Genomic DNA, 11,963 nt, shown 5'->3' with positions numbered 1-11,963 from the left:
CCCACAGGTTATATAAGGCCAAGATTTGCCCTTATTAAACAGAGTTAGTATTAGGTTGGCAACTATGTCCCAAGAGATCAGAGATATTTCAAATGAAGTAGAGTTTCAAGATGACAGCAACAGCTGAGCAGGTGGACAGCTAAGAAGGCAGTGTTAATGACATATGTGATTGGCTGCATGGAGAACGAATAATTTTTCAACCTTGAAACCAGCATTTCCTAATGAAAAAAAAGAAAAAAAAAAAAAAGTAATGTTCTGGGAAAAATACATTCTGTTAACATATTTACTGAGGAAACACTCCAGTCACTGCACTAGTAAGACCTAGCATGATTATACTTTATTTTTGTGGATACACCACACAGCATCATAAGGCTGTGGAAATACATCTGTCAAATTTGAGAAGTGAATGTCAGAGCCACACCAAACAAAAATTATAAAACACAAATATACTGGAAACAACAAAACATTGTGAAGCCATCAATGATCATTTAAATTATTAACAATATCTAAAAGTACACAAATTCATAGTAACACATTGATACTCGTGTTAATTTGTAATAATATTGTAGATCTGAAATCTTATCTATCATTCTTTACAGATCATGACAAAAAGACACATGGCACTAGTCTATGAAGTAAGTAACAGAGCTCAATATGTTTACTATTCAGTAACTACAATCACCAACATTAGGAATAATTACCTCCTGAAATTATTTTCATCCCCTTCTGTGTATGTTAGCCCATGTAAGTACACTTCTCTCTTGAGTTAAACTACATAGAAAAATAACTGGTAAAATTAACTTCTAAATTATCATCTTTGAAATCCTTATGCAAAATCCTTTGAAACAGCTTCTATAAAATTTGGAGCAGACATCAGTATTGTAAATGTGCAAATGATGGCAAAAAGGGTAAATGCAACCAGGCATAATCGGTCTATGACAGCAGCTGCAAACTTCCACTCACTGCAGATGTCTTCACCCTCATCTTGTTTCCTGAAGTGCTTTGCTATGAGCTGAACTTCCTCCAGGATATTAATAATCACTGGAATAGTATCCATCAAAGCTTTCTTTTGAACATGTTCAATATCTTCTGGTAAGGGGAAAGTAGTCTTTCCACTCTTGCTACCCAGATCATTCTTCTGGGGGCAGCATGGATTATTCATTGCATGGTAGCTATAGATCATGTTGCAATTGCCGGACTGGTGCCCAGGTAGGACATTCATCTCTGTGCTGCTTATGCTCAGGTGGTGCTTTGGATACTTATATTTGCAAGAGAGGGGCTTTATATTTTCCCCGGGTTTCTTCATTCGTAAAAACCAAGCACACCAATTCAGTAGGATGACACGGACCTGAAAGAGAGTTATCATTATAGAAATAAAGGGAACTTTTCTGCATTTTAAAGGTTTTTTGGGACTGTTATTATTAGTCTGTATGGTCCTTTAGAAAGACCAACTGCTTTCTGTGTTCTCCAGGTATCTGCTTTCAAATTAGTCTTTTGGGGGGTCTGGCTTCTTCCCAAGAATGACCTTTTTTCAGACACGTATTGATTACAGAAGTGTTCAATGCCCACTTAGCTTAAAAGGTAAAAGAGACTAAAAAATCTCACTTTACAAGATGATTCTTGAAGTCCTATTTTTAGCTAACAAACCCAGATATCTGTAACTGAGCAGAGGGCAGAAAATTGGCTGCATGGTTTTCAACCATTTCTCACATAGTATGGAACGAGATACACTTAAATATTTGGAATGTGGGAGGGAGGCCAAAGTTTAGATTCTGCTGAAAAAAAACACTCTATGCACCAAACTAACAGCTGTTTTTAGCACATGCCCCACCACCATCTCTATTGTTTAAGTCTAACTAAATGGCCTTGGCTGTTTTTTGTTTGTTTATTTGTTTGTTTTTAATTATTTGAAAGCCATTTTAATACTCCTTTGGAGAGTTCAGCCACATAATACAGCAAGGCTTTTTTCAAAAGAAAAATATATCAATTATGTTGGGCAGTTCAAACTCTGAATGCTATGTTCTGGTGCACAACTGCACTGACATATTGTGAGAGTGCTCTACCATGTACATGGCATGTTGTACCCTATATATTTCTTGTCAAAGTAATCAAATGAGCTAACTCCAGACAGTGCATCCAGTGTTTTTTTCCCAGTGAACTGGTCTTCAGATGTCTTGTCTGAAATCTGAGCTTGTAGTGATTCCTTTTGTAAACTTTCCTGTGAAGGGCAGTAAAAAGGCTGTGAAATCAGTAATATCTTGTGCAAAGGGTAGGAAACTAAATCGGTAAAATATTGTAATTATGAAGTCCTTCAGGTATTGTGTGTACAAAATGGACAGTTGCAATGTGGTTGTGAGAGTCCCTTCAGGAAGACGGGTGGGCCTCTTTAATGAGAACAGACATGATCTCTGGTTTAACTTCTGAGCTTTGGCTTTGACTCCTTGTGGGATCCTGCTTCAGTCAATTCAGCCATGTTCAGGCAGGTCGACCTTATCCACTCTCAAACTCCACAGCTGGACCTTCCGTATTCCTCTTTTCCAAGCTAGCACAGCAGACATTGTCAAAAGTGTCAAGTAGCCAGCAGCTATCACTCCTCAATGGAGTAGCCAACAACTTTCCTGACTGAACACCTCAAATTTAAACTCCTGTCTTGGAAAAGTCAGCTCTAGTAAGTCATCAAAGATTAGTGGAAAGGAAGGAACAATTCTCAGCAGTGGCATAAGGCAAGAAGTGAGCACCTACACAGAGGCTAAATACTAACATTCCTTCTTCTTGTTCAAAGGTCAAGCACAGCATCCTTGAGAGACAGCCATGGAAAAGAATATGCTTAACTGCAAACAGTTAAGAAAGCGAGTGTCTGGACAATGCGTTCAGTTAAATCTTCTAGGTCTGGTGGTGCTCCCACAGAAGCCCAATGCCTTCCACTACAACTTACTCCAGCAGCTAATTCCATTTAAGCAGGAGGTGAGAACAATCCTGTAACAATATCCAATTAATCAGGTTAGAACTTTGCAATAAACTGGTGTCTGGCTCTGCCAGGATGAGAGACTGGAAATGCAGAGAACAAATTTCAGGGAAGCAATCTCCTTTTTTTTTCTGCAGATGGCTATCTTAAATTCCTTGTTTTTATTGAAAAAATCTTTCAGAGTGTCTCTATAATAAACAGCTGACATAGGTGAGCCACGCCCATTCCTTGCAGAGATGCCAATGCCAATTTTTGTAGAGTCAACCTCTTTCCTACACACTTGGCATTCACCTTTTTTCTCTTAAGGTGTCAGCCCTGTCAGCTTGCCTGGCCTACAGATTTCAGTGTCTGTCATCTGTGCTTCCCAGTAATGCCTTCCAGTCTTTGCTTTCTGATGGCATTTTTTTACTCTATACCAGTTCAGCTGTCAGGCCATTGAACAAGCTTCCTCAACAGTGAAAATTCATTGCATGCTGTGTTTCCAGACAAGAGATCAAGACACTGTTAGAGAGAAAGAACTGACATGCAGAGTGTGTGAGCAAATTTAACGTGAGCCATTGTGTCTAAGCTCCTCAAAAAAGCAGCCAAAACAATAAAATTGTCCATGGGGGCTGTTATGCTGCTTGAAGACCCTCTCCACATAGATGTCTGAAGCATGTTAACCCAGATACGTGCCCTCAGATCTTGCTTACATGCAGTATACAGGTTCATGCAGAATTCGCATGCTCTACTGTCTTGAAATTAAGATGATTTTAAATGATACAGCACTGAAAGAAATAATGGTTAGTATGCTTAATTGCTACTGAACTTTTTAAAATGTTATTTTTAATTATTTTCTTTCAATTTTGCATTGATGCTGTGGTTTATTTTCAGAGAGGCTAAATTAGAAAGCCATTCTGTACTTAGGCTGACATTGGTAACCATGTGACATTTAACATCATGTCTGGATAATTGTCTAGCATGACAAATGTAGTGAATGAAATACCAGGAGATTCTGTATAATCAGGCTTCTGTGCAACCAGGGTGGATAGTTGTCTGTGACTACTTGTATCTGCTTCTGCTTTCATTCTTTTTCTAAAGCATACCTTGCTTATTTTAAAATCTGTTCTTGGGAAAAGGAGACAGAAAAAAACCCCACAATTTTCTTTTAACTTTAAAATCTAAATGAAACAAATTCCTCCTGAAAGCCAGCTGGTGTTGGTGCCAGACCTCACTGGGCTAATAGAGTCTGCTGCTGTAGAGAAAAGAAGATCCACATGCTCATGCATTGAGAACTGATCAGGTGGCAGCAGACAAAATTGTTTATTCATAAAGACAAATGGATGAACCTTCAGCAGAAGGCAGATTTCCATGCCAGGGAAGTCCAGGCATCTCCTCATTACAGTCAGACTGAGCCCAACAGCATTTCCTTTCTGTTTCTTCTGGTAGTGCAGTAACAGGGAGCTCCAAGCTGTGAGAAGCATAGCTGGTTGGTTTCAGTATTCAACACCCTTACTACACTAAGGTATTGGGTTCCTAATCTTCCAGCAGCTCAGGGAGACAGCTCATAACTGGAACAATTTCAAGACAGAAGTAAATTGGCCTCCCCTCCTGTCTTTGTTTTGGGAGGTTACAGCTCTGTCACCATGTGCAGTGGGAACCTTTGTAAGGAACGAAGCAGATGAACTGCCCAGCAGAGACCAGTGTTTGTTCAGAGCTTTGAAATGTTATATTTTATCAGTAGAGGTGTCTGCTGGAAAAAATACCAAAGGTGTTGCCCATGGGGTTAGCACTTTGAAAGCTGGTTCTGGGAAAGATAACTCTGCAATGGCTAAACCACCTCATTGTAAGTTTAAATAGAAAAACCAAATAACAGATACTAGTTTTAACAGAAACCCAAATTTAGTATGTTTGTTCCTTCCCTCCAATAGCAAACTTAACTGTCAAACGTACTGTCTGTATCTGACTCTTCGGATTAATGGAGAACAGCTTCTGCCCCCATCTATAAATAGTTTACTATAGCTTTTAGATAATTTTTTCTTTCAGTAGGCTGTTGAATATTTGCCACAGAAGTTACTTACTTACCCATTTGGGCATCTTTCCTGCTTGTGGGTCATGATGGTGAAACTGCAGAACCAGCACTGTTACCACCACAGACAGACCAACAATTACCATGATGCTAGCAAAATACTGAGCTGCAAGTAAAACAAGGAGTACATTAGGAGGGGAAAAAATCAAGCAAAATCAAATAATATTCCTTGGCCATGTCTCGATATATAAATTTGAGAAGCACTGCTTCTCATGCAAGCATCCTTTTCTCTGATCTTCCACACTGGAGCATTTGAAGCCTTGAAAGTTTTCAGTATATCTGCTCTGCTCCCTCCAACAAGGGAAGCACTTAGAACCAGTGAAGGGCAATAACTGCTTGTTTTTTGTTCCCAGAGAGGAATGTAGGGCCACCTGCTAAGGACCTGTTTCCTGCCTTCTGCCAAAACAGTGAGAAGCTGAGCTGACCAGACCCACTGAACACCAGCATTTCCAGTTCTGGGCTGCCCTACGCTACCAGCAGAGATGATGGAGAGAAATGTTGTCCTCATGATGTCAATGGACCCCCTCAGAAAGTGTCACTAGACATCCTCCCTTGCCCCACCATTGCTCACACAGGCTTAGGTGTATTGTTCAGCACCTTCCTCAGCCTTCAAGACGTTTGATTCCTATGAAAACAAGCTAAACCCTGAGTGCTAAATTTCAGCCCACCGTACAGGAAAGAAATCAAGATGTTGAAAGTCAAACCTGAAACTCGAAATCGTATCTCCTAAGTGGCAGTCCAGCTTCCTCATGCCAGGAGTGAGGCTGATGCACTGGAGTATAAAGAGGAATTACCTACAGGGCTAGTGAAACTCAGTGGCTGCCGTGACAAAATACCAGGGAGCATAACTATTGGGTGATATGATGGGGTGATGTGGGAAAGCATGTAACACTGATGCAGATGGCAGCACCTTCCCACCCCCAGCACTCCCTCCTGCAGCTTGCAAGAAAAGTCAAAAATTCAATATAAACTCTGAAGCAAGTTTTGTTCCATCTCCTTTTCCTAATGCCAATTTTCACTGCATCAGCACAAAAAGTTTGTTCATAATAATGAATTTCTCATTGTTAAAGAAATCTTCTTGACCCTAGTTCTCCATAGCATAGAATAAAGTGAAAGGGACAGCAAAGAAACAGTCCGCCCTTGAGACCAAAGAGGCTTGGGCTTTTAAACCCTGACAATCTATGCATCTGCTCTTCACACATCCTTCAAATGCTGTCCACGTGTCTTTTTGTCCCATAGTAATTCCAGGTCTGGGGGCTTTCTATTTGGATACTCTTTTTCTGCCATCCAAGCAGCTCTTTTACCCTTCTTATCTAGATGGTCTTCAGCATCTGTTGACAGTGTTTTCTGTGGTCCTGGTCTTCAGGGCCCCCGTAACCAAGCAATCATGACTAATATAAGCTCACAATATGTGGCCTGGTATTCTAGCGAGCCTGGACACTCATGCTAAGTTTGGCTACTCATGGTAAATAGGTTATTCAAACAAAAGAATAGCATACAATTAAAAAGTTACTTTGATTAAACTTATTCTGCAACATCAAGCCTTCCTGAAGCCAATGCTTTAATCGCTTCAAGACGTGGGCATGGCTTTCTGTGCCAAATGACCTATGCAGCTGGATTAGAAGAATAGTCTCAAGGGTCAGGTGAATCAAAACATCTGTGTTGCACTTACTCGTGAGAGAGTAGAGGCAACAGCCAGGCTTTTAGGGTTTCAGGGAATTGGTTGTGCAGTATGCCCCATGTAACAGAAACACAGCAGTGTTGATACTGCTGCTTTCATTAGTACCAGAAGTCACTAAATAACTTCTGTAAATTCTATGCCTTTTGATGCCACCAGACTTCAAAGGCCTGAAGTAGTCCATTTAAAATGGATTTGGCACAGATTTTTCACAGACCCTTGGAAAATTCATCACCTGGTTAAATTTGGGAACAACTTAGTATTACCTGACTCGAGATCAGAGACAACGATTAGCAAATGTATTCACACTCCCAGTTTCTTGTGCTGTATACCCAGGAATGGAGATCAGGAAAATGCTATGCAGACCTGCTAGTAAACAGGGAAAACAGTTTTCTCAGGAACAAACTGGGAACTGTAGGGGACTTGTGGACCCATAAAGAAAGAAGTTTTATGTTTTTGCCTGGTCATGGGCAAGGAAGATTGGCTGGATGTGCATTATCTGCATTTTAGGAGGGGGCCATTCTGTTTAAGGTAAGGTGAAGTTGGAAAGTAAGGACGGAGGAAATAGGCTATGGTACTTTAACTGTATTACCGGTGTCAGACAATCACATATTGCAAGATATTGTGACAGGTAGACTTATGCAGCCCAGGTAGGTGCAGATGCTGTATTCATTTCAGGGAGAGAAAGTTCCAAAGCCTCCAAGCAGCCCAGAGCCAGGGCAGGTGCCTGGCAGTTGTTGCTGCAGTGTACAACAGGTAATGGCAGAGTTTCTCAGAGACTAGAAAAACTAAAAGGTAGAGAGGAGAGATTCCATTGCTGGCTGATTTACTGTTATACACAGACAGCAAAGAAACACAGTAGACGATGTAAGTAGGTAAAAAATTTCCACTGTTATCAAGATTTGCTGTAGCTGAGACATGTTGTGCAATCCATTAGCTCTCATTGATAGTAGTAAACAAAGACCATCCTCTCAGTCCAGCTGGTCCCTCTTAAACATGAAATGTCTTAAAAGAGTGAGAGGCTTCAGGTTTGGACTGTGTTTACCTTCTGGTTATGGTACTTGTAGAGAGCACAAGGGTAGAGTTTTTTTGTCAGTGCTTTCAAATTTTTCTCCCACATGCTTTTGAAGGATAGAACTGTGTGTTTGAAAATTAAAACTGTTCTCTCTCTGTCTGTTTCACACAGTGATTAGTGCACTTAGACCAATAAGTTAAGGTGCATAATACATCTGGAGTTCTCTGCATTTCCCTGTATCTTTTCACCAAGCAATTAACTCCAGCACTCTATGTACATAGATTCTTGATAAAAGTATTTTTAAAGAGAGAGTTAAAAGTAAGTCAAATCACAAGTGCAGCCAGACATACTTCCTGGGAAGCATGAATAGGTTATACTCAGAAGGGTAAGGTTAGGACACAGCTGCTGCTCTATAATAGTGGTTTGAAAGCCTTCTAGGAGCTACAGTAGAGATCTTAAGTTCCGGGAGGGACCTCAAGGACCCTGTAGTGAAACAAGCCTTGTTCATATAGTTGATTTGTGCTGAGTTCTGACCGAGCTGTTTTATTTCTACACGTGATGGGACTTTAAAGCTTTTGATCCAAATGACTGAGCAGGTTTATGTTGCTATGGCTGGTTGATGTTTTAAACAGAAATGGGCATCTTTGCCCTGGTTCCCAGACTTCTTCTTTCTTTGGCATCATGCATGAGTTTACAGAAGGGCAGGATTCAGCTTTTGAAACATTGCAGTACCTTGGTTTGCATGTGTGCAAACTGCTGAAAACTGTCTTTGGAAATATCTTGTTCTCCCAAAAAGGGAGGCTCTCCTGAAGAAGGGCAGGAGTAGGCATACTTCTGGGCAAGTAGCTAGTTGCTGATGTGAATAGAAGCCTCAAGAAAGATGATTGAGAGCAGGGGGCAAATGCAGAGCATTTGCAAATGCAAATACACAGCCTGTCCAACTGGAACATTTCTTGGTATGCAAAAGGACTGGCTCACTCTGGAAAGGAAAGCTCTACCAGTCACTCTGCGGTGTAGAGGAGCAGCATGGTCCTGGTGTTCAAAGGTGTTGAAAAACGTGTTGATGACTTCGAGGCCAAGTTTCATCACTTGCTCTTTTACAGAAACAACGGGTTGTTTTTTAACATGTATTAACACAACAGTCAGTAGGCTACATATAAATGGGTGTCCATCATGTGAAGGAGTTGCATGTGCGAAATAACAGAGTCTGTGCTCTGGGCAGCTTTATAAACAGACAAACACAGATGACATACCAAGGAAGTAGGGAACGACTTTTAAGAGAGGTAGAAAAAACTAAGTGTCTTGCCCCACCTGCTTGCTTGTGATTATTTAGGCTGAGATATGCTTGTAAATGTAAGTTGAGGTAAAGGGAGAGTGGCCTCAACTAAATAAAATTGGGATATCCTTTCCACTTTTCTTTTCAAATATGCCTCAGAATTTAGTTATTTTCTTAGTGTCATATTAGACCAGATTTCCATTTCTACCTCAGCAAAGACACTCCAAATTACAGCTGTGAGAATTTCCCATGTTATTATAGTTAAGTACTTAAAGCTGAGGTCTGAAGGCACAGAAACTTAAGAGGTACAGCATGTCAGGTGCTAGTGTTTTCATACTAGTGAAGTCTGGGAGAGTTCATTCAGGCCCAGATAGGTAGGGATGCATGTTTGTTTTTAAAAACCTAGACCCTAAGTATGTTTTTATCATACATCATTATATTATGGAGCTTTTTAAAGTGTGTGGGGTCACATTTTCAGAGCATCTCTGCTCCCACATGCAGGAAGACAGGTGACAGTGGCTTTTTTGCAGACCAGCAATGGATCTTTCTACTTCAAGACTGAATTACTTACATCCTTCTCAAGCCACATACTTTAGAAGGTTTGTTTATTCCTGTAATGTGGTGCTAGGCTTGCTGATTCTTCACAAAATCAAACAAGTTGTCCAAGTGTCCTCCTTTTCCACACATTCATGTTTTTCAACTGGACCAGAGATCACACTGAAGAACTGTTATCATGATCTGGTATATCCAGTTCAGCAGCTAAAATATCCCATTTGGGATCACCTGTAAGATCACTGTAGAGATATGTTACCCTGTTAGAGTATGGATAAGGTTTTAAGAGCTCAAGATCTTGTGAATTCACACAGCCTAGCTTTGAACACTTGCTGAACAAGGGCTGCCTGAGTGCAGAAGCCAGTCTTACATTGCATATTTGGAGTTGAGCAAGGAGATAGGAGCAGAGCTTTAAACTTGGAATACTGTGGAAGGAAGATTAGAACCCAAATTTATATGGAGAAACAGTGGACAAGAGTGGAAAGAAAATGGTGCTGGGTGGCCAGAGCATGAAAGACCTCAGGAATGCTGAAACACGTGGAGGGTCTTGCCTCCAGAGTGAGCAAATGCATGAAATCTGGGAAATATGCAGGAGCAACAAGAACTCTGTATGTGGTCATGAAACCATAACATTACTTGGACAGCTGATATGTAGAGGGACATCTCTCACTCCCAGAATGCTCTGATGCATAGATAAAAGCTCTTCTTCCATGCTTATGACATGGAAGTTGGACTAGATGACCTTTGAAAGTCTCTTCCAATCTAAAGTATTCTATGATTCTACAATTCAGTGAAAATTACATGAAGACTGGTCCAAGATGCCTTGTGTCTCCTCCCTACACACAAAGTTCCTCTTATAATTGTAACTGCCTCTGGAATCTCAGGTATATGTTCTGAGTAAATGCTCTTTTGTCATATTCATGATATAACTCGTACAAGGCTTTAATTATACAATGGTGAGGTGTACCTTCCCTCAGAACCTAGATATATTGTTGAATATTTTGGTTTTTTTGTACTTTCTGTAATGTGTAGTTTACCTGTTTGCAAACATAGACCTTAGCTCAGGAGCTGATAATTAAACAAGTCCTAAGTTTTCCTACAGTGTTCATACTTCATTTTGTGAACCAAGTACAGGTTTATTTTCTCTGTCCTGCTATAAAGTCAGTGAATAATGTTTTCTCCAGTTCACAGTTGAGAAACTAAGGCCACATGCAAGGTAAATGGATGGTCCTATGAAAACAGAGGATGTAACAACACCTGTCTGGCCCACATTCCCAAGGTGAAAATCTGTCACATAGTTTTCAGTACATGTTTAGAAGCATTCCAGTGATAGATTTGAATTTTGATTGTAGTATCCTGAATTGCTCTTGAAGAAAAGAAAGAGAAGAAGGGGGAGGGGAGGGGAAGGGAGGGGAAAAATGCATAACAGCAGGGAGGGCAGGTGATGTGGAAGAAGATGAATTTTCTCCAGCCAGCAGCACTGAGATCTTCTAAAGATCACACAGCACACAGCTTCATCCAAAGTGCTGTTGAAGGGACTTTGTGGACAGACTCAATGAAACTAAAGCCAGGGCTGAGTAAAATTCCAGTATCCCACTCATGCCTGTGCACTTGTGTACTCCAGCTTTGTGCTTTGCCTACCCAAACCTCCATATTGTGTGTTGACTCTGTGTGTCCTCAATCCTTGCAGTTACCAGTTTATCTGATATTTCCAGAGCCTTTTCATAGTCCTCATGTATGCTCTTTTCATACATGCAAACAGGAAAGCCCAATCAGAGATACACTCCTGACATTGCTGAAATTAACAAAATCAGTCAGTCCTTAAATAGTCTTTGAAAGACTATTGAGAAGCATCATTCCTTGTGCAGAGAGCAGAGAAAATCAACTTACCTATTAGTGGGACTGAGTCAGAAGTTGCAGGCATGATCTCAGCCACAAGCAGCATGAATACAGTCAGCGAAAGTAGGACAGTGATACCTTCAGGGAGTGAACATGGAGGAGAAGGATGAGGAACATGTACTCTGCAGCTGCTCCTCTGATGTCTTTGCAGTTAAATATAACCTTATCCTGATCTGTGGCTGAGCCAAGCCTATGACTTCATGTTTGTCAATGTAGATGAGAACTTCCACAAAGTGAGAGCATTTTTGGCTGCAATTTTATCTGATATCTTTTCACTTTTCTCAATTACACCCGAATTCTTGCTTTTCTTAAATTATTGGAGAAATCTTGCCTCTCAAGTGAAATGAAGCTTGCAGAACTGGTAAACAACATTGCTTTTCTAAAACATACTGCAAACAAAACCCAGATGGTAATAAAGGGTAAGAGAAGCTTTCACAGACATGCGTCAAGGTTTTGGCTATTGCATATTTTACAACACTCTCCAAAGGGCTGCAGCCTGTTTCAAAATAA

The 11,963-nt window shown here is 40.6% G+C and overlaps 1 protein-coding gene across 1 annotated transcript in view; it reads right to left on the bottom strand.

Annotated features, from left to right (window-relative positions):
• Positions 1–826: 826 nt before the first annotated feature.
• Positions 827–11,963, bottom strand: part of LOC309451691 (neuronal acetylcholine receptor subunit alpha-7-like) — a gene marked incomplete at both ends in the record, with an annotated part of 48,382 nt that continues 37,245 nt past the window's right edge. The window contains 3 exons of the mRNA XM_082075642.1: positions 827–1,348; positions 5,030–5,139; positions 11,445–11,531. Coding sequence (XP_081931768.1) covers positions 827–1,348; positions 5,030–5,139; positions 11,445–11,531 — 719 coding nt within the window. The remainder of the gene's footprint in view (positions 1,349–5,029; positions 5,140–11,444; positions 11,532–11,963) is intronic.

This window comes from Streptopelia decaocto (assembly GCF_964273445.1).
Source record: "Streptopelia decaocto genome assembly, chromosome: Z".
NCBI lineage: Eukaryota > Metazoa > Chordata > Aves > Columbiformes > Columbidae > Streptopelia > Streptopelia decaocto.
The sequence above is the reverse complement of the archived record's forward strand: the minus strand, read 5'-3'. Positions and strand labels throughout refer to the sequence as shown.